General features: G+C 36.1%; 3 protein-coding genes across 4 annotated transcripts in view; 1 reads left to right on the forward strand and 2 right to left on the reverse strand.

The window, feature by feature from the left end:
- Positions 1 to 2,127: 2,127 nt before the first annotated feature.
- On the reverse strand, positions 2,128 to 8,022 carry LOC138317320 (ATP synthase subunit s, mitochondrial-like). The gene is made up of 5 exons (XM_069258899.1): positions 7,864 to 8,022; positions 6,048 to 6,172; positions 4,569 to 4,777; positions 2,901 to 3,066; positions 2,128 to 2,461 (listed from the first exon to the last, which is right to left on the reverse strand). The coding sequence occupies exons 1-5, from the start codon at positions 7,885 to 7,887 to the stop codon at positions 2,335 to 2,337; spliced, it is 651 nt and encodes a 216-aa protein (XP_069115000.1). The 5' UTR covers positions 7,888 to 8,022; the 3' UTR covers positions 2,128 to 2,334.
- Positions 8,023 to 8,317: 295 nt separating this feature from the next.
- Positions 8,318 to 13,833, forward strand: LOC138317319 (distal membrane-arm assembly complex protein 2-like). 2 transcript variants are annotated; one of them, XM_069258898.1, is made up of 5 exons: positions 8,318 to 8,418; positions 10,259 to 10,539; positions 11,357 to 11,583; positions 12,184 to 12,346; positions 13,584 to 13,833. In XM_069258898.1, the coding sequence occupies exons 1-5, from the start codon at positions 8,398 to 8,400 to the stop codon at positions 13,753 to 13,755; spliced, it is 864 nt and encodes a 287-aa protein (XP_069114999.1). In that variant the 5' UTR covers positions 8,318 to 8,397; the 3' UTR covers positions 13,756 to 13,833. The 2 variants fall into 2 exon arrangements, with proteins under 2 accessions (XP_069114999.1, XP_069114998.1); XM_069258897.1 differs by having other exon boundaries at positions 8,383 to 8,439.
- A 5,580-nt stretch (positions 13,834 to 19,413) lies between these two features.
- The window catches only part of LOC138317154 (probable methyltransferase TARBP1), a 44,164-nt gene continuing 42,041 nt past the window's right edge, over positions 19,414 to 21,536 (reverse strand). The window contains 2 exon segments of the mRNA XM_069258713.1: positions 19,414 to 19,968; positions 21,052 to 21,188. Of these exon segments, the coding sequence (XP_069114814.1) occupies positions 19,809 to 19,968; positions 21,052 to 21,188 (297 nt within the window). The 3' untranslated portion in view covers positions 19,414 to 19,808.

Below are 21,536 nucleotides of genomic sequence, written 5' to 3' on the forward strand. Positions count from 1 at the left end.
AGGCTGATCGGAAAAAAACAAGATAGCAGCCATCTTGGATTTTGGCAGTTGAAGTTTGTTATCGCTATTTCTTGAAAACAAAATGGCCACCATGCAGCCATCTTGGATTTTGGCAGTTGAAGTCTGTTATCACTATTTCTTAAGAACTACTGAAGGGATTTTGTTCAAAATTCACATGGATGGTTCCCTTGGTCCCTTGTTGTGCCATACAGATTTTGTGGCTGATCCTAAAAACAAGATGGCCACCAGGCAGCCATCTTGGATTTTGGCAGTTGAAGTCTGTTATCACTTTTTCTTGAAACTACTGAAGGTATTTTGTTCAAACTTCACAAGAAGAATCCCATTAGTCCCTTGCTGTGCTATACAGATTTTGGGAATGATGGAAAGAACAAAATGGCCACCAGGCAGCAATCTTGGAGTTTGGCAGATGAACTTGGTTATCGCTATTTCTTCTGATGGGATTTGGTTCAAACTTCACATGTACAGTCCCTTTAGTCCCTTCTTGTGCCATACAGATTTTGAGGCTGATTGATAAAAAAGATGGGCACCAGCCAGCCATCTTGAATTTTGGCAGTTGAAATTTGTTATCGCTATTTCTTGAGATTTGCTGAAGGGATTTTGTTCAAACTTCACATGTAGGGTCCTCTTGATCCCTAGTTATGCCATACAGATTTTGAGTCTGATTGGAAAAACAAGATGGCCTTCAGGCAGCCATCTTGGATTTTGGCTGTTGAAGTTTGTTATCGATATTTCTTGAGAACTACGGAAGAAATTTTTTCAAATTTCACATGGAGGTTCCCATTGGTCCCTAGTTGTGCAATACAAATTTTGAGGCTGATCGGAAAAACAAGGTGGCCGCCAGGCAGCCATCTTGGATTTTGGCAGTTGAAGTTTGTTATCGCTATTTCTTGAGAACAACTGAAGGGATGCCAAAATCTGCCACCTGCATGCACAGCTGAAGTTATTATATAGGAGGAGAAAAAAAGATGTAGACCAGTCCCACAATCACAGACTTATCAAACACTGGAAAATAATGTGAACAGTGTGAAATACCTGGTGTGCCCGCCAGCTATGGAAAGAAACATACAATACTAAAGATCAGCAAACATGCTCGTACAAGTTAGTGTTTAGATATCAACCTGCCCTCATGTGTTGTAACCGTTGATTAAAAGGAGCTTTGCAGTACCAGTCTATTCTCTGAATGACAGAGCATGTCAATTTGACAAATAGCATTTCAATGGAGTTAACCCCTTGTGGTTGTCCACCAATTTGTTAACAATGCTTTGTAACAAATTATTTCTGACTCTGAAACTTATATCGTTACAATAATGATTTGTGAATCCTGAAGTTTTATATTGCAATTTACAAGATTAACATATCAAATTTTATTTTGCACTTTCTTGACAAATGCTTCAAATATATGCCATACACATCAAATGAACGGTAACGACTTTGTCCATATTTTTATCTGATTGTTTGCATGATAATTCAACTAGAATGAGGAGAGAGAAAAGAACAAAAAAAATCTATCATTCATTTGACTAACATAGAACATACAATGGTGGGCGCAAAGATCCCTCTGGGATCTCGTGTTTCTTCTGTTACAGACTTAGTGCCCAACAGTGGTAGAAACAGGTTTTGTTTTGGAATTCAATGTACCCAGTAACAGTTATTCAATGGTCAACTAGTCGAATGAACATAAGGGATTGGAGATCCCAAAATGATGTTGGTCAAGTACAATTTACTGTTGATAAGTTCTACATTCCGGTGATTGTGACATCATCTTTTGGAGTGAATTTCATGATATCATAATTAACGGTATGTGGGACTACTGAAATCGATGGTAAATCATACTTTACTCACATCGTTTTCAAGATCTTGAAACCCACGTATACTAAATTTCGTGATTTCTGTTTCAAAACTTTTTCGCGGAGATTGAATTTTGCAGATTTAAAATTGAACAGAAATATCTTTGAAATAAATTTTGCAAGGATTATGATATCAATTTGCGGAGAGAAACTTTCGCGAATTGACTTTGATCGCGAAGTTCACAAAATTAAATTGCACACGAAAGAAAGTTGGTTCACTTAATCAGGTTTTTTCAAAGCAAAAGATGAAAAGTCGTCAATCAATACAATGTGTTTATATTTACTCAATAGGAAAGCATCAATTAATACATCTGTATTAAATAAAATACTGTTAACAAAACAATCCAATATCAAATTTGATAGCAGAAATTGAAAAGCAATATGCTATCTCTTGTGTCTGTTTTTGCGACCGTAAATTTATCAATGTCAGACACTGTTCAATTAATCTATGATGAAGATTCTCTGTCTAGGTTTTTTGTCCATTAGTGAAGTCTATTTGACACTTTGATGGAAGCTTTTGTTTCAGCTGTTCAACACATGCTGCCTTGTCCTCAATGCATTTTAAATCAAATAGTAGAAGTGTCTGTAATTTCCTGTAAACAAAAAAAAATATGAAAAAAAAAAAAATAAAAATAAAACCACATTAAGTCAACAATCGCTTAACTACAATTATTACTTATGTTATACAATTCAAGTTGCTATGTACAAATGTAGAAAATTATGTTATTTTTTATTTATTTACAAATTGGATTTCAAGAAATGCTAACAGTAAACACTACACAATTTTTAAAAAGTTGAAGTTAATAATAAGTTCAAGGTCATTGGACTAACACTATCTCAGTAATATACGGTCAAGGTTATAGGTAACACTATCTAGGTACTAAAAGGTCAAGGTCATAGATTACACTATCTTTGTACTATAAGGTCAAGGTCATAGATTACACTATCTTTGTACTATAAGGTCAAAGTTATAGGTAACTTTGATCTTCGACAGTTGAAGTTTTATTTTACAAACAATATATTTTGACATACTTGAGGTGTTGAAGCTCGTCCAGGCCTGTCTGTGTGATGCGAGGACAGGCGCTGATCTGGAGATGTTCCAGGGAGTCGGCCAGGTGATGCGATAGGGAGGATAACATGCTATCAGAGGAAAATCTACACTTATGTAGGGTAAACTTCTTCACATCTTTTAATCCAGCTGAAAAAAGACAGAAATGAATTATTCAAAAATTCTTCCATGGAAACTGATAGAATAACAAACTGAAACGTATTACCACTTTCATACTGTTTACCATGTAGACAATTAATGAATTATTATCAAGGATCAACATTTGTGTGATACATGTACCAGGTAAGTATTCTGTATTTGAACTACAGAGTTATATGCCCTCTCGGGTAGGTATGGATTGTGACATCGTGTGTTTGCCAGCTTAACATCATACTTTCGAGAGAAAACGATGGGAGTTTCTCTCCAAAATAATGATGTCACAATGGAAACCTCTCCACAAGGGAGATAACTCTGTAACATACAAAGATGGAATTACTTAACTTGTAACAAGAAAATGTTTTTTTTTTAAAGAATTGAAAATGTTGAAAATTAATCTGGTTATAGGTATTATATGTATCACGATAATTAAACCGCACTTACACATCAACAAACTTTCATAAATGTCAATGACTAATGTCCCCTAATAATATCCACCAATATGTCCAGTATAAAAGGGCTACTCTGGGCTCACGCTTCCCATTTGCATTTTCGTTATTAACAAATCGATCTGGGTAATTGTTAAAACAAATTCATCCTTATTTGGAAAAAATGCTAAAGTTTTTCTCCACACACCCGATATCCAATCAAGCGGACACAAGCTTCAAACATCGGGTTTTTTTCAATCGGATTACTTTCATAGCAGTTGATAAATTAATCAGTCACTGTACCATATATATTTAAATGTTGAAGGGATGTAAAGTAAGACATGTAAAGTAAATATGCAAGACAGAGTATAGTTTTTGTGTATTTTACAATTGATGCTAAAAAAGCATTATTAGATGCTTCTTAGTCATTTAATGTTTATCATTATGAAATGCTGTGAATGCACAATTTGCTAAATGAAATTCTTACTTGCTAAAGAGAAAAAAAATCACGGATGAAAGGCGATTTGAATAGCCCACCATCTGGTGATGGTGGGCTAAAAATCTAAGTTGACAACTTCACACACAGCATTTTTGTTTTGAAAAAGCGTGATAAAATAGCTAGGGTCAGAAGTAAAATCTAGGGTAGGTAGGGGTACCTGAAACATACATTTTTTTTTTTAGGCCTGAACCAAAATGTAAGTTGTGAACAAAAATATCAGACATATTTTAAATCCTTCTGTACTCATGGTACATTAATATCTGTGAGTGTTACAAAAATAATGCATATGCCCTTTATCATTATCATGTTGTGATTCACATGCAAAAGATTTGCAAGTTCATGTACATGGTAATATGGGACACAATGCTGATGTTAGAGGCATCATATGTTGTAAAACGTTATATCCATGGGATTCAACTCAACTTCAACTCTTCTCGAGAAAAGGAAAGGGGTGCTTATATGGGGGAGGGGCACTAGTCAAGGCGATTACGGTACATGCTTTAAGCTGTTTTATTTATGGTTTATATATATATATACATAAACTCGCTCTCTGTAATCAGTCTCCTTACCCAAATATCCAAAGCCATTTGGTAAAACAACTGCATCATCACAAATGATCTCTTCGATTTTCAACCCTACATTCTGTGGGAGCCTGTTAAAGTCTTTCTCAATGCTGTTTGACGATGATCCTACCCATCGAACTGCTCCGCCATTTTTTACCAGCCACTCAGCACATGCTCTGTCGGGTCCGACTTCTTTTATGCGATATGTGTATACCCTGTGTACAAAACCAAGAAATTTCTGAGGTAGGTTGGCACAAACCACTGAATTGTTTCGAATAATTCTAGGAAAATCTGTTTTAGTGAGAAGCTAACTACCTATAGGCTCTGTATACTAACCAACTGCTTACTCTACCTCAATATTCTAGGGGTTACTATCACTGCCGTTACATTCATGACAGGAATATTGAAGATGGTGCTTACTAGAGCTAATTAACACTGTTTTGGGGTTACTGTGAATAAAGTCCAATTGGTCATAAAGATTATTATATTCTTGGCCCCACAGGTGATCAAAGTAAATATAATGATAATACATGTTTAAAAAGCCTCTTTCATAGAGCTTTTAAATTAAGGTAGACCGTCCCTTCTGGTTTCCTCTCATAGATTTCGTTCATTTTTTGATATTTTGATTTTAAGTATACCCTGATCACAAAAATCTGCATAAAAATCATATGTCACAGGGTTAACTTTTTTTACAGGGTTGCTTAAAGATATGTACAAATGACTTAATAATACGGATTTTAAGGATTTTTAAATAAATGATATTTCCTCCCTATAGCATCCCTTTACATATCAATAATATGCCTGTAACATGTTCATACCTTCAGTAGGTGATATAGAATTCATTGCTATATCCAATTAGCTGGGTTTTCCACAATAAAACGAAATATCGTTATTTTAAAATTAAGTTGGGACCCAATTTTAGTGAAAAATTGCATAGAAATAGTCATGTTTTCTTTTTTTCTGAAAAAATGATCTCAAGAAAAATCAATTTTTTAGAATTTCCATGAAGATTGGCTTATTTGCAATACGAAAAGCCAATAAAAAGTATACCTCACCGCATTATTTTTCAAATTATGACCTATTTGCTTCCTAATACCCCTTAAATTTGGGCCTGAAAATGTTAAAAAATAGACGAATTCATTTCCCCTTGTTAGTTTTTACCGATTGGCACACCTTTAGATTGCTACACTTCAAGTTAACACTGGAAAACGTTCTAGACGAAATACTTGCTTGAATGCCAATTTCAGAAGCGGGTTGTAATAGATGGGTACGGGGAAATAAAATACGTTTGTCGGGATTCGGATAGCGACATAACAAACGTATGACGTCACAGAAGGGACGGTCTACGTTAAATGAAAATTAGATGAAATAAGACAAATTATTCCTCTTGCATTCATCAGATTCTGTCGGGATTTGTGATAACTCCGGGATCTCAGTCATTCTATGTACATAATCCTAAGATAACCCTGGACCATATAGACTTACTGGTTAATGACACCAAGAAGCCTCATCCACAGTGAAGATATGATGGAGTTAGGATTGGTGGTGTGCAGGGTCTGAGCCAGGATATCCCCATGCTGTAATCTACATGTTACTGTTTTCAGGCAACTCTGAATAAAAGAAAAATAATATTCAATTAAAATGCTCCAACGCTGACAAATAGTATTTTTCTCTATCAAAAACAGGAGCAGACGATTTGGTATTTTTTTCTTCAGTTACAAAAGTTACTTACTTTACACAATTACCATTATTGTTAAGTTTGAGCTTCTAATTTAACTTCAAGATAAAAATATCAAAAATAATTCATTGCATCCCCAAAAAAAATCTGTTGCACTATGTCCTATATATATATATATATGGAATGAAGTACTGGTTGTGCAATGACCAAATGCAAAATAAATTATTTCATATTATGTTTTGTGTTACTTAGACATATATATACATGATTAAACACCAATAATTGTTAAAATGATGAGTGTCGTTAATACTTTGTCGGCAGTGGAGCATCTTTAAGCATTGATGCCACTATTTTCTAGCTTCATCGGGGTATGTAAGAAATTTTGTTTGCACGCTAGGCCTACATGTGATTATATAACGTTATACCATTCACATCGTCTGTCATTGATAACTGTAATTGCATATCAGTTTAAGCTTACAAATGATGTTTGTTATTGCATCAGCTATTAGCAGATTTAAGGTTCATGTAAAGGCTTTAACCATTGATAATTTGCAAGCCTAAAACGCATTACTGTGCTGCTATTGAACAGAACTAATTTCATTAATTGTTGGTATATACCCTGGCTAACTGTCAGTCTTACTGTTGATAAGTAATTTGTGAAGCTGCTTGTAAATTTCAGTAAAATAAGAGAAAAATGTATATTTCTGGAGAAGACATAGAACTCGTGTGAATTGCATTGATGGCACCAAATAAACATGCTATCGTGTTCAGTAGTGACTATGCCAGGTACTCCAACAGTTTGTTTGGCAAAATCGGACCAGCGAATAGCGCAGGAGCCTATTGTTGTAAATGCAAATGGCTGCTTTAAATGGCGGATCACAAATATAGCATATAAGAAGACATTTTAATTGATACAAGTGCTCTTATATACACTATAAGGTACTCTGAACATGACAAGAAGAATATTTACGAAAAAAAATAGTTAAAATGTGGACTTTGAGGCTCTTTCCGGAAATTTGCATTTTTCGCCCCAAACAGATTGTTTGAACTATTTTTTTCGTGAAGAGTCTTCTTGTTATGTTCAGAGTACCTTATGGTGTCTATAAAAAACATTTGTATCAATTGAGATGGCTTCTTATATGCGATATTTTTGATCCGCCATTTATAGCAGCCATTTGCATTTACTACACTAGGCTCCTGCGCTATTTGCTGGTCCGATTTTGCCAAACAAACTGTTGGAGTACCTGGCATATTCACAACTGAACACGATGGCATGATTATTTGGTTCCATCAATGCAATTCACACGAGTTCTATGTCTTCTCCAGAAATATACATTTTTCTCATATTTTACTGTATTTTACACGCAGCTTCACAAATTACATATCAACAGTAAGACTGACAGTTAGCCAGGGTATATACCAACAATTAATGAAATTAGTTCTGTTCAATTGCAGCACAGTAACGAGTTTTAGGCTTGCAAAATATCACTGTTTAAAGCCATTACATGAAGTATTTTATTGATAATGTATTTATATGCAAACTTCAGCTCATTAACAGCGCTAAGCAAATAAAATGTATGTAAAGAATGATGGAAGCCTCATAAGTATTAAAGAATACCTCACCTTCATAAGAATTGATGAGGCCATCAATGAAGCGAAATTCCGAAATGGCCTGACAAGCTGCAGCGGTCACAGTGGCTATATGTATTACGTAGTTTACCGGTACAGCGATCAGAACTAGGAGCGCCTTCGTTTATATTAGGTCAGACCCATTTTTTTACAAAGATTAAACGGGCTGACTCAAAGTGTCAAAACAACATAGATGCTTCTCTATTTACAAATGTTATAAATTAGAGTCTATATAAACTGATAGGGACCTAGGCCTGCTCTTTGTCATGTTTACATGTTTTGGAGGTTTAATGATTTCGTCGGTCTGACGGCTAAATGAAAAACTTCCAAAACACGTGTCGCTCCTGTTATCACAAATATCAAAAGTGCTAAATTTTACGTGTTGTTAACTCCATTTTTTGGATGAAAAGGACAACAAATTATACGTTACATAAGAACTTGAGAATCAATTACATTTTTTATCAGACGCATGCTTCAACGTGCAAATATTAGAGCAGATTTTTTTTATGATCATAAGCGATTTTTAACATGGCGAATCTGACAGGACCGGTACGTATGACTTCATTTTCAGTAAGGCATTGTGTGATTATTCAAGGAATCTCACCAGCGCAAGGTCTGACTGAAAATTTGTTCAGGAAATTGCGCTGTCATCCAGATGGTTGCAAATTATTGATGGTGATTTAACCAAAATAATTATCACATCGTTAGGCCTATGTCATGTTAGTTAACTTAACAGGTTCTTTACAGTAGGTCCGAAGGGTCAGGATGTTTTTAAGTCATCTGACCCGAAGAGTCAGGATGACCTATAGTCATCTTGCTTCGTCCGGCGTCGTCGGCCTGGACTGGCCACCACACAAGTTGTTGATAAGAATTTCTCAGCAGAGTTCTTTTCTCTCCTAGACTAGATTATCTCCCCCTTGTTTGAAACTTGGTAACTTCTGGAATCAGACATGAAGTAGAGACAAAAATAACCAAGCTAACTTAATGAGTGATTTTTTTTCAATATTCTAGAGACTGGTGCCCAGTCTATTGTCTGCTGTGCACCATGTGTAGTGTGCGGCGTCCAATTTCTTTTTAATAACCGAAAGACGCAGGGTACTGATATTGGGTCTGTCACATGCTGGGATAAAGGGCTACCAAGTTTGTTCAAATGAAGGACCTTGACTGCCAATGAAGGTCACAGGGGTCAATTAAACAATTATGCTTAAATGTTTAAACAACTTCTTTTGAATATCTAAGAAGGCTAGAGACCTTAAATTGGGCCTGTGATATGCCGAGATGAAGGGTTACCAAGTTTGTTTAAATAAATGACCTTGACCTTCATTCAAGGTCACAGGGGTCAAATAGGCTAAAACCTTAAAACAACTTCTTTTGAATATCTAAGAGGCCTAGAGACTTGATATTGGGCCTGGGACATGCTGGGATGAAAGTCTACCAATGCAAGTTTGTTCAAATGAATGACTTTGATCTTCATTCAAGGTCAAATCAATCAAAACGGTTAAAATATTTTAAAAATGATTTCTTGTCAATAAAATTAGAAAAGCTGGGCTCAGGCTACCCATTCGCATTTTCGTTAATAACGAATTGATCTGGCTAATTGCTAAAATAAATTCATCCTAATTCGCAAAAAATGCTAAAGTTTTTCTTCACACACTCGATATCCAATCACGTGGATACGAGCTTCAAACATAGTTTTTTTCATTCGGATTACTTTCATAGCAAGTCTAAAACAGTTGATAAATTAATCAGTTACTGTACCATATATACATTTTAATGTTGAAGGGATGTAAAGTAACAATACGTACCACGGAGTATGGTTTAATGAATATAATCAGAATCTTTTGTATGTGTGTACTTTTCACTTGATACATAAAATACATTATTTGATGCTCCTTAGTAATTTAATGTTTTTCATTATGAAATGCTGTGAATTCACAATTTGCTAAATGAAATTCTCATTTGCTAAAGAAAAAAAATTACCTTTGTAACTTTTGCTAAGCAAACTGGAAAGTCAGTGTGAGCCCAGAAAAGAGGCCAAGAGAACCGATATTAAATGTCTCAAGTATGCACCATGATTACCAGACACCAGGTGAGGGATTCAGACTCCTTGGGCCCTTGTTTGTGGCTGATCAGCTCAAAATACTGGTAATAATCCTGAATGACTTTTCAAAAGAAACCGAGAGACCCAATAAACAAATGTCTGTAGCAATTAATTAAAAATATAAGCCTGCAATGTTTGCATCCAAATTAACAAAAGTGTATATATTGACAGATCTAGACAGCAAGCATTGAAATTGTGGTCAACATGATACAATTCGGGCAACATGTTAGGTCATTATGCCTCTTGTTTATTGATTCATTAAAATTGTCTGGGTTTTATTTTTTTCAGAGATGCCTTTTCAAGAGGTTTTTTTCAAAAAGAATGTCAACAACTGTTAGGAGAATGTTACACCAGTCATCTTCACAAAGGTCAACAGATTTAAATTTTGACCAATCAGAAGGTCAAGACAAAAAGAAAGGGTTTTTTGACCGTATGCTCGATTCCTGGACCATCAGTTATAAGAGGCCAACACCTGAAACAAAATGGACAACTTACCAGGATCTGTCTTTACCGCAACTTGTAGAAGATTTACAGAAGAGCGAACAGAAAAGAAAAGTAAGCCAACAGAGGTATGATAAGTTGTAATTTAATACAAAGTGGAGAAGTCCCTTAAATTTTATGTATAAGTCTGATATAGTCTCAATATGACTTAAAGTAAGACATTATACTTCATTGTCATTGTGCCCCTTACCAGACATTGCGAAAGTTGAAAAAAATGGCTGGCAAGGACGGTGAGTAACTCGGACCGAACATTAATATGAATTTTAATAGTAAACATAAGTTCCTGCTAATAATATCCATGCAGCTGCTTTTATGATTATTTTATGCAGTTAAAATTCTTCATTGCTGTGGGGTTAAAAAAAAACGATTTTGTTAAATCAAATGAGCACGCTTGCCATTTCTACCGACTTCCGGTACTCTATAATTGCCGGACGGTCAGTCCAGACCAGATTTTAAAATAGGTGGTCTGGCCAATTTTGCTATGTCTGCCCCCCAATGGCTTTACGAAAAATTTCCATGTATTAAATTTTCTCATTCAGTCGCACTTGGTAAAAGGAAAGGCTAGCCTGTAAAGTATGATGATATTTTTTAGCTTGGTATATATACAAGTAAGCATTTTCATAGAAGCAGCCATTTTATGATATGATCTCAGTATCGCAGTCTTCCATTAAAATACCAAAGCCAACACAGGTCTGATATTTTTTTCTCTCCATGTTTTCTTGTTTTTAGCTCACCTTTGTGGCATCAAGAATCTTTCAACATTACACAAAATTTACTTCTTAAAAAAAAAATTGTCAAACAGAAGATAATCATTGTAGGATTTTTCTGTAGTATTAGTTTTATTAGCTTCAAATGCATAATGAGGATTTTTTTCCATTTCTGTAGCTTTGATCAGCAACGATACCAAACCATGGGGCCTGAAATGTCAGCCGCACAATTTGTGATCAACCACGGCGGAAAAATTAAATTTTATCAGTTTAAGGAGTGGATATCATCCTTACAGGAAAACCCTACATCAATGATTCTTCCAGAAACTCGGATGAAAGACATAAAAGTCGAGGGATTGGACCTGTCTGGAGTGCAGTTGGTTTTCGAGGCATACAGAAATTTTGGTAACTTACTTCGATATACGTACTAAGTATATGTACTTTATGAGGCATTTAAATTTACTCTGGTCTTATTTTGTAAAGGATGGTCTATTCATTTTGTTTTTCCATAGACTTAACAATTATAGTTCTCTCATGTTATCAAAATTTTCAAGGAAGAATTATAGGAAGGAACTCAACGCATCCTATCTGTGAATGACATTGATTCTTCAGTGTTAATTGGCATAAAGATTCTATCTAGATCAAAGGTTATTCAATAAATTCAGTGACATGAAGTATCTACTGTAAACCAACTTTCTTTCGTATGCGATTTATTTTCACGAATTTCGCTATCAAGATAAGTTTGCAAAAGTGTATCTACATAAATTGATATCTTGTAATATCTTGCTCAATTATATTCCCATTATATCTCCATCAAGTTTTATATCTGTGAAACTTAAACTCTGCGAAAATCCTTGCAACGGAAATCGGAAATCTAATATTCACAAAATATAGTTGTTTTACAGTAATCTAAAACCCACTCTTAACATGTGTAAGGTTTTAAAAAAAACTTACTAATTTACAAAATACATTTATGATTATATCTTTTGTTTTCATTTGTTATAGTTAGTCTGGAACATGTGCGTTACATCTGTATCAGGGATACTGAATTATTTGACGACTTCAGTCTGACACAACTTTGGCTTTTCCGAGACAGCCTTGAATTCCTAGATATTAGTAATTGTGGCACACTTACAGCACGTGGACTAGCATGGCTACATCACCTTGAGTAAGGACAATCTTGTAACAGACCACTTCCCCTCCTCTAGTAACGATCATTACAATTTTAGGTGTCTTTTCTTAGATTCCCTTTTATTAAAAAACCAGAACAAATTTCACTGAATTTGACTTTTTATGCTACCACTTAGGCGGTTATTTTCTCAGGGATGTTATTTTCGCAATTCTGCGGCACATTGCCAGGATCTCAAAAAGTTGATCCCGAAATAATGAGAAATGGTTGAATGATTTCTAACTTTGAAATCCATATTGCGAAAATTTAAAACCACTAAAATTTGATTTTGTCGTTTTTAGATCAAATCACAAAAATTTTGATCCGCGTAAAAACCCAGCTATACGGTATTTAGATTTATAATTTGGTTCAAATCTAAAAACACCTGGTGTAGACTTAATGTGAATAGTCGGGCAAAGAAAACCAGTCTAAATGCGTTCATTGGCCTTCCAAAAGTTCTCACATATTAATACGACGGTCAAGTTCTGCTTAGTTTCCCAGTTCTGACCATTAAAGTAAAGAAAAGTTGAAAGCATTGAAAGGGAGGCTGCGTGGAAATGTAACGACGGACATAGTGAGCCGGAAGGACGTTTTAGAATTTCCATACTTTAAATTAATTTCTTCGTACGGAGACAGATTTTGACGAGAGATTTTATTTTTCCATTTCATAAGAAATTATACTGGATACATTCACACCATTTTTACCGACTTTAGCCATCCTTGCCCGACTGTTCACTTTAATTATTTGATACACAATGTCATTTTTCATAACACGATATTGGACAATAGGAGTATGGGGACTATCCTTTAATTACCGGTTTAAACAGGAAATTGGCCATCTACATGAAGGTTAGGATAATGGCACATCAAGCAATGTGTAATGTTCCAAAAAATAGGTTACTCAATACATTTTTCACATTTACTTCAAGACTTCTTGCTATTGCCAACATTGTATTTTGCCAAATTCATTAATTAGAACTTCACAGCCAATACTGCTTCACATGGATTTCATATGAATTTTATTCATGTGTTATCAATGTGTAATTCATGCGAAATTGATGGCAAATGACGTGAATGTTTTATTATGTGAAATTCACATTTTTTTCACTTGACATTCCTGTAAAATTGACTTGTTTTACCTTAAAATTCACTCAAATTCATGTAAAGTAAAATTGGCTGTTAAAAAATCTGTTAATATTTCATAAAAATTGTATTGCATTTTCTTTTTCTTTTTCAGGAATTTGAAATGTTTGAGACTAGATAATTTGAAGAGTGTTGAGGATCCTGAAATTGTGACAGAGTTAGTTTGTGATATGTTGCCAAATTGCCAGATCCAGGGGACGATAGGCGTCTCACCTAGCCATCACGAAGAAACGAAGCCTCAGTTATCAAACCAATACTTAACATAGATTAACAAGACAGATATTTTACATTTGTTGTGTTTATTGGAATGTATTTTATAGAAGAAATAAATCAATTAAAATTTTTGACATCTCTTCAGTTATACAAACATATTGATATGCCTCAAATATCATGGGATTTGGACTTACGACCAAGAGGTGGCGGGCTTGCAGTATTAAATTTATCATGTATGTCAGGTCATTTGGCCCTTGTGGGTAGGGATTGTGTTTGCATCAAGTGCAACATCATGTTCTTTGGATAAAACCATTTTTGATAAAACCATTTTTGTTCACTTAGAAAGTACATTATGTCACAATAGAAACTCACTCGAAAGGGTACAATATATAATTCTATCAGATGCAAAACAGTAATGTGTGATTCTGAGATTTGTGAATTCACAACTTTGTATTTACACTTTACTTGGCTCAATTCAGAATATGAGAACAATCTTATTTAACAAGAGGCCCAAGGGCCTTAACGGTCATCTGACTATCTTGGCAATAGCTTTATAGGAAAATAATTAGATATGGTGTCATGGTAGCCATCTTCAATCTGGGATCAACCAGAGATATAACAACACTTTGACAAGATCATATCAGCCGCATTTCATGTTTCAAGTTTCAGTTAAATTGCACTGGTAGAACTTGAGAAGAAGTTCAAAATGTGTTTTCAAGATGGCATCTGTGGCAGCCATCTTGGATCATCTGTGGCAGCCATCTTGGATCATCTGTGGCAGCCATCTTGGATTTTGGATTGACATAAAATATAACAACACTTGGTCGGGACCATGTCAGGATCATTTCATGCAGGTTTCAGCTTAATCACACTGGTAGAACTTCAGAAGAAGTTCAAAATTCAAGATTTTGGAATATTTGACTCTCGTGACTTTGAAAGTAGGTCATGGTCATTCATTTCCACAACTTCGATAGCCCTTTATCTCAGCATGCTACTGACTAAATATGAATACCCTGGACCTTTCGGCTAATTAAAAGGTGTAGTTAAAAGATTTTAGCTTAATTGACCTGTGACCTTGAAAGAAGGTCAAAGTCATTCATTTTTATAACTATGGTAACCCTGCATCCCAGCTTGCCACCAGCAAAATATGAGTACCCTGGATTTTGGGTTAGTTAACAAAAATCGTTCAAAGAATTTAGCCTATTTGACCCCTGTAACCTTGAAAGAACGTCAAGGTCATTAATTTTCACAACTTTGGTAGCCCTTCATCCCATCATGCTACAGGCCAAATATGAGTACCCTGAACCTTTCGGTTAGTTAGAAGAAGTCATTCAAAGATTTTAGTCTATTTGACTCCTATGACCTTGAAAGTAGGCCAAGGTCATTCATTTTCACAACTATGGTAGCCATTCATCCCAGCATGCTACAGGCCAAATATGAGTACCCTGGACCTTTCGGTTAGTTAGAAGAAGTCGTTCAAAGATTTTAGCCTATTTGACCTCCAGTGACGTTGACATTACGTCAAGGTCATTAATTTTCACAACTTTTGTAGCCCTTCATCCCATCATGCTACAGGCCAAATATGAGTACCCTGGACCTTTTGGTTAGTTAGAAGAAGTCGTTCAAAGATTTTAGCCTATTAGACCCCTGTGACCTTAAAAGTAGGTCAAGGTCATTTATTTTCACAACTTAGGTAGTCCTTCATCCCAGCATGCTACAGGCCAAATATGAGTACCCTGGATATTTCGGTTAGTTAGGAGAAGTCGTTCAAAGATTTTAGCCTATTTGACCCCCGGTGACCTTGACAATAAGTCAAGGTCATTCATTTTCAAAACTATGGTAACCCTGCATCCCAGCTTGCCACCAGCAAAATATGAGTAACCCTGAATTTTGGGTTAGTTAACAAAAATCGTTCAAAGAATTTAGCCTATTTGACCCCTGTAACCTTGAAAGAACGTCAAGGTCATTAATTTTCACAACTTTGGTAGCCCTTCATCCCATCATGCTACAGGCCAAATATGAGTACCCTGAACCTTTCGGTTAGTTAGAAGAAGTCATTCAAAGATTTTAGTCTATTTGACTCCTATGACCTTGAAAGTAGGCCAAGGTCATTCATTTTCACAACTATGGTAGCCATTCATCCCAGCATGCTACAGGCCAAATATGAGTACCCTGGACCTTTCGGTTAGTTAGAAGAAGTCGTTCAAAGATTTTAGCCTATTTGACCTCCGGTGACGTTGACATTACGTCAAGGTCATTAATTTTCACAACTTTTGTAGCCCTTCATCCCATCATGCTACAGGCCAAATATGAGTACCCTGGACCTTTTGGTTAGTTAGAAGAAGTCGTTCAAAGATTTTAGCCTATTTGACCCCTGTGACCTTAAAAGTAGGTCAAGGTCATTTATTTTCACAACTTAGGTAGTCCTTCATCCCAGCATGCTACAGGCCAAATATGAGTACCCTGGATATTTCGGTTAGTTAGAAGAAGTCGTTCAAAGATTTTAGCCTATTTGACCCCCGGTGACCTTGACAATAAGTCAAGGTCATTCATTTTTCAAAACTATGGTAACCCTGCATCCCAGCTTGCCACCAGCAAAATATGAGTACCCTGGATTTTGGGTTAGTTAACAAAAATCGTTCAAAGAATTTAGCCTATTTGACCCCTGTAACCTTGAAAGAACGTCAAGGTCATTAATTTTCACAATTTTGGTAGCCCTTCATCCCATCATGCTACAGGCCAAATATGAGTACCCTGAACCTTTCGGTTAGTTAGAAGAAGTCATTCAAAGATTTTAGTCTATTTGACTCCTATGACCTTGAAAGTAGACCAAGGTCATTCATTTTCACAACTATGGTAGCCATTCATCCCAGCATGCTACAGGCCAAATATGAGTACCCTGGACCTTTCGGTTAGTTAGAAGAAGTCATTCAAAGATTTTAGTCTATTTGACTCCTATGACCTTGAAAGTAGGCCAAGGTCATTCATTTTCACAACTAAGGTAGCCATTCATCCCAGCATGCTACAGGCCAAATATGAGTACCCTGGACCTTTCGGTTAGTTAGAAGAAGTCGTTCAAAGATTTTAGCCTATTTGACCTCCGGTGACGTTGACCTTACGTCAAGGTCATTAATTTTCACAACTTTTGTAGCCCTTCATCCCATCATGCTACAGGCCAAATATGAGTACCCTGGACCTTTTGGTTAGTTAGAAGAAGTCGTTCAAAGATTTTAGCCTATTTGACCCCTGTGACCTTAAAAGTAGGTCAAGGTCATTTATTTTCACAACTTAGGTAGTCCTTCATCCCAGCATGCTACAGGCCAAATATGAGTACCCTGGATATTTCGGTTAGTTAGGAGAAGTCGTTCAAAGATTTTAGCCTATTTGACCCCCGGTGACCTTGACAATAAGTCAAGGTCATTCATTTTCAAAACTATGGTAACCCTGCATCCCAGCTTGCCACCAGCAAAATATGAGTACCCTGGATTTTGGGTTAGTTAACAAAAATCGTTCAAAGAATTTAGCCTATTTGACCCCTGTAACCTTGAAAGAACGTCAAGGTCATTAATTTTCACAATTTTGGTAGCCCTTCATCCCATCATGCTACAGGCCAAATATGAGTACCCTGAACCTTTCGGTTAGTTAGAAGAAGTCATTCAAAGATTTTAGTCTATTTGACTCCTATGACCTTGAAAGTAGGCCAAGGTCATTCATTTTCACAACTATGGTAGCCATTCATCCCAGCATGCTACAGGCCAAATATGAGTACCCTGGACCTTTCGGTTAGTTAGAAGAAGTCGTTCAAAGATTTTAGCCTATTTGACCTCCGGTGACCTTGACAGTACGTCAAGGTCATTAATTTTCACAACTTTTGTAGCCCTTCATCCCATCATGCTACAGGCCAAATATGAGTACCCTGGACCTTTTGGTTAGTTAGAAGAAGTCTTTCAAAGATTTTAGCCTATTTGACCCCTGTGACCTTAAAAGTAGGTCAAGGTCATTTATTTTCACAACTTAGATAGTCCTTCATCCCAGCATGCTATAGGCCAAATATGAGTACCCTGGATATTTCGGTTAGTTTGGAGAAGTTGTTCAAAGATTTTAGCCTATTTGACCCCGGTGACCTTGACAATAAGTCGAGGTCATTAAGTTTCACAACTTTGGTAGCCCTTCATCCCAGCATGCTACAAGCCAAATATGAGTACCCTGAACCTTTCGGTTAGTTAGAAGAAGTCATTCAAATATTTTAGTCTATTTGACTCCTATGACCTTGAAAGTAGGCCAAGGTCATTCATTTTCACAACTATGGTAGCCATTCATCCCAGCATGCTACAGGCCAAATATGAGTACCCTGGACCTTTCGGTAAGTTAGAAGAAGTCGTTCAAAGATTTTAGCCTATTTGACCTCCGGTGACCTTGACAGTACGTCAAGGTCATTAATTTTCACAACTTTTGTAGCCCTTCATCCCAGCATGCTACAGGCCAAATATGAGTACCCTGGACCTTTTGGTTAGTAAGAAGAAGTCGTTCAAAGATTTTAGCCTATTTGACCCCAGGTGACCTTGACAGTACGTCAAGGTCATTAATTTTCACAACTTTTATAGCCCTTCATCCCAGCATGCTACAGGCCAAATATGAGTAGCCTGGATATTTCGGTTAGTTAGAAGAAGTCGTTCAAAGATTTTAGCCTATTTGACCCCCGGTGACCTTGACAATAAGTCAAGGTCATTAAGTTTCACAACTTTTGTAGCCCTTCATCCCATCATGCTACAGGCCAAATATGAGTACCCTGGACCTTTTGGTTAGTTAGAAGAAGTCGTTCAAAGATTTTAGCCTATTTGACCCCTGTGACCTTGAAAGTAGATCAAGGTCATTTATTTTCACAACTTTGGTAGCCCTTCATCCCAGCATGCTACAGGCCAAATATGAGTACCCTGGACCTTTCGGTTAGTTAGAAGAAGTCGTTCAAAGATTTTAGCCTATTTGACCCCAGGTGACCTTGACAGTACGTCAAGGTCATTAATTTTCACAACTTTTATAGCCCTTCATCCCAGCATGCTACAGGCCAAATATGAGTACCCTGGACCTTTTGGTTAGTAAGAAGAAGTCGTTCAAAGATTTTAGCCTATTTGACCCCAGGTGACCTTGACAGTACGTCAAGGTCATTAATTTTCACAACTTTTGTAGCCCTTCATCCCAGCATGCTACAGGCCAAATATGAGTACCCTGGACCTTTTGGTTAGTTAGAAGAAGTCGTTCAAAGATTTTAGCCTATTTGACCCCTGTGACCTTGAAAGTAGGTCAAGGTCATTTATTTTCACAACTTTGATAGCCCTTCATCCAAGTATGCTACAGGCCAAATATGAGTACTTTGGGCCTTACGGTTATTGAGAAGAAGTTGTTTGAATGAAAAGTTTACGCACGGCGGACGGCAGACGGCGGATGACGACGGACGGTGCATGATGACTATAGGTCATCCTGACCCTTTGGGTCAGATGACCTAAAAATCATTTTATGAAAATTTAGCCGTTTAAAATATAATGATAAAATGTACGGAACATAAAAATATACAAATGAATGTATTTCCTTTCATGTATCCTAAAAATATTTCAACCATTAGAACATCATCTATTAAATGATTTAGATTATTTTGATGATGCTGCACTGACAATTATATGTTCAAATGTCTCAAAAAAAATGACAAACAACTGTTGAAAAGTAAGTTAATTGTTTAAGTATTATCTCAATATAAATCTCAAGCAAAATGAATACATCTTAGAAATCACATCAAGGTATCATCATTTTTTGAACATAGATTGTCTTTGTTATCCAGTACTGCTAGTCACTATCACAAATTTTGGTAAACACAAAGAAGAAAATGCTGTTTAAAATATTCTTACAGGAGCAAGAACTGAATATTTTACATCTTGCGTAGGTCATCAATTAATAATAAAGTAGAGATTTCTAATTTTTACAAGAATTATTAGTTCTTTGTACGATACTTGACCAGCATGGTCATTGGCCTGATGAGCTGATGTCACTATATCAGCCGTTGGTGTTACTCTATTGGCCTGTTGGCCTGATGCCACTATATCTGCCGTTGGTACTAATCTGTTGGCCTGACGAGCTGTTGTCGTCGATACTCCCAGACGAGCAATGCTCCGCTGACATGAACATTGAGTGAGCGTATCACACCCTGCTGTGGTATCTCCACACACACATCAAGGAGATTGATCAGTTCCACAGGGATTCCCTCACGCTCATTACTGGAAACAGAAAATGGGCCTTTATAGTCATCTGACTGTACAACACAGTTAGAAGAATATAGAAGAAGAAAAAGATCTTTGGATAAAATACTGTAAACAAACTTTCTTTCGTGTGCGACTTTTAGCCGCAAGTTTTGCAATCAAGTTAAATTCACAAAAGTTAGTCTCCGTGAAATAATATCTTAGATCATTATTGAGCAATTACATTCAAAGATATCTCAATTCAATTTTAAATCTAAGAAACTTAATCTCCGGGAAAATGTTTGAAAAAGAAAATCGCAAAATTTAGTAGCAGCAAAAGAAAGTTGGTTTATAGTACAATAGACCAAATGGGTTTAAAATTCCCACCTTATCTTTGGCTAATAATCAAGACTTTAAATAAATCTTCAGTTATTAAATTAAATGTTAGTTTATGATATATTTGACTCCAGTAACTTTGAAAGTAATTCAAGTAAACAGGTGTCATCCAGCATGCAACAAGCCCAATACATGTATTTTTATTCTATAAGCCTTTCATTTATTGAGAATATTTCCACATATTTGATATGTGACTTTAAAAATTGCATACCCCTTTCAATTCAACTGCTACAGGACAAATATCAGGTCTATTGACTTCCTAGTTATTGACAAAAAGTTGTTACAAGCTTTCAGACTATTTGACCTCCATGACTTTGAATGACAGTCAAGGTCATTCATTAACCCTTCATCCCTGCATGCTACAGACCCATATTGACAGTCAGTTGTTTAGCTTTACACCTCTGTGACCTTGACCCCTGTCCCTTAATTGGGCCAATATTCACACAAAACAGTTTCCCTTCCCCAAAGAAGTTTTTCTGACAAAATTGGTTTAAATCGATTCAGTGTTTGACAATGAGCTGGGACAGGAAGGACTTATTCCTTTCCCCTTATTGATCCCTGCCACATTTCTCCATGGAAGTCGGACAAAATCTGTTTTGTATAAAATGATCGCTGGTTTGATTTTCAAAATTAAAGGACAGACCCAGAATCTTTATCAAAACTTGGGAATCACCAAAAGTATTACAAGAAATGTCTGAATTTGTTTACATAAACAAAGATAAGTACCCGAGGAGTAGGAGAGATTTGTGAGGAAATTGGAAGTCAGTCAGAGAAACAGAGTTAGCTGTCTGCTCCACACCAAGCAAAGTGTACCCTTCCATTTTCTTCTCTCTGAGAAATGCTTCCAGTTTAGTCTTGTACACCTATAAACAATAATGCAAATTTTCAATAATTATGGTTAGTTACAAGTGTCTTTAATATTTTGTGTATCTTCAATGTTAAGTTACTGATATCCTAAACTGACAGCTGGCCATTTCTCTATCCTCAGGACTATGCCAGCCACTAAGGCTATATCACACTCAGCATTAAAAGAAAAGCAGGATGTTTTAGCAAAATATTCAGGAAAGATCTCCCTTTTGGGGTCCAAAACCTCTGTTCCCAACATAAAAGTCCAGTCTAATTTATATATGATATGACACCACTAAGAATTTAAGCCACTGATTGGTAGCCATTTCTGTTCTGTTACACTGTAACTGTACCTACCTCTGAGA

This window comes from Argopecten irradians, chromosome 3, assembly GCF_041381155.1.
Source record: "Argopecten irradians isolate NY chromosome 3, Ai_NY, whole genome shotgun sequence".
Classification (NCBI taxonomy): Eukaryota; Metazoa; Mollusca; class Bivalvia; order Pectinida; family Pectinidae; genus Argopecten; species Argopecten irradians.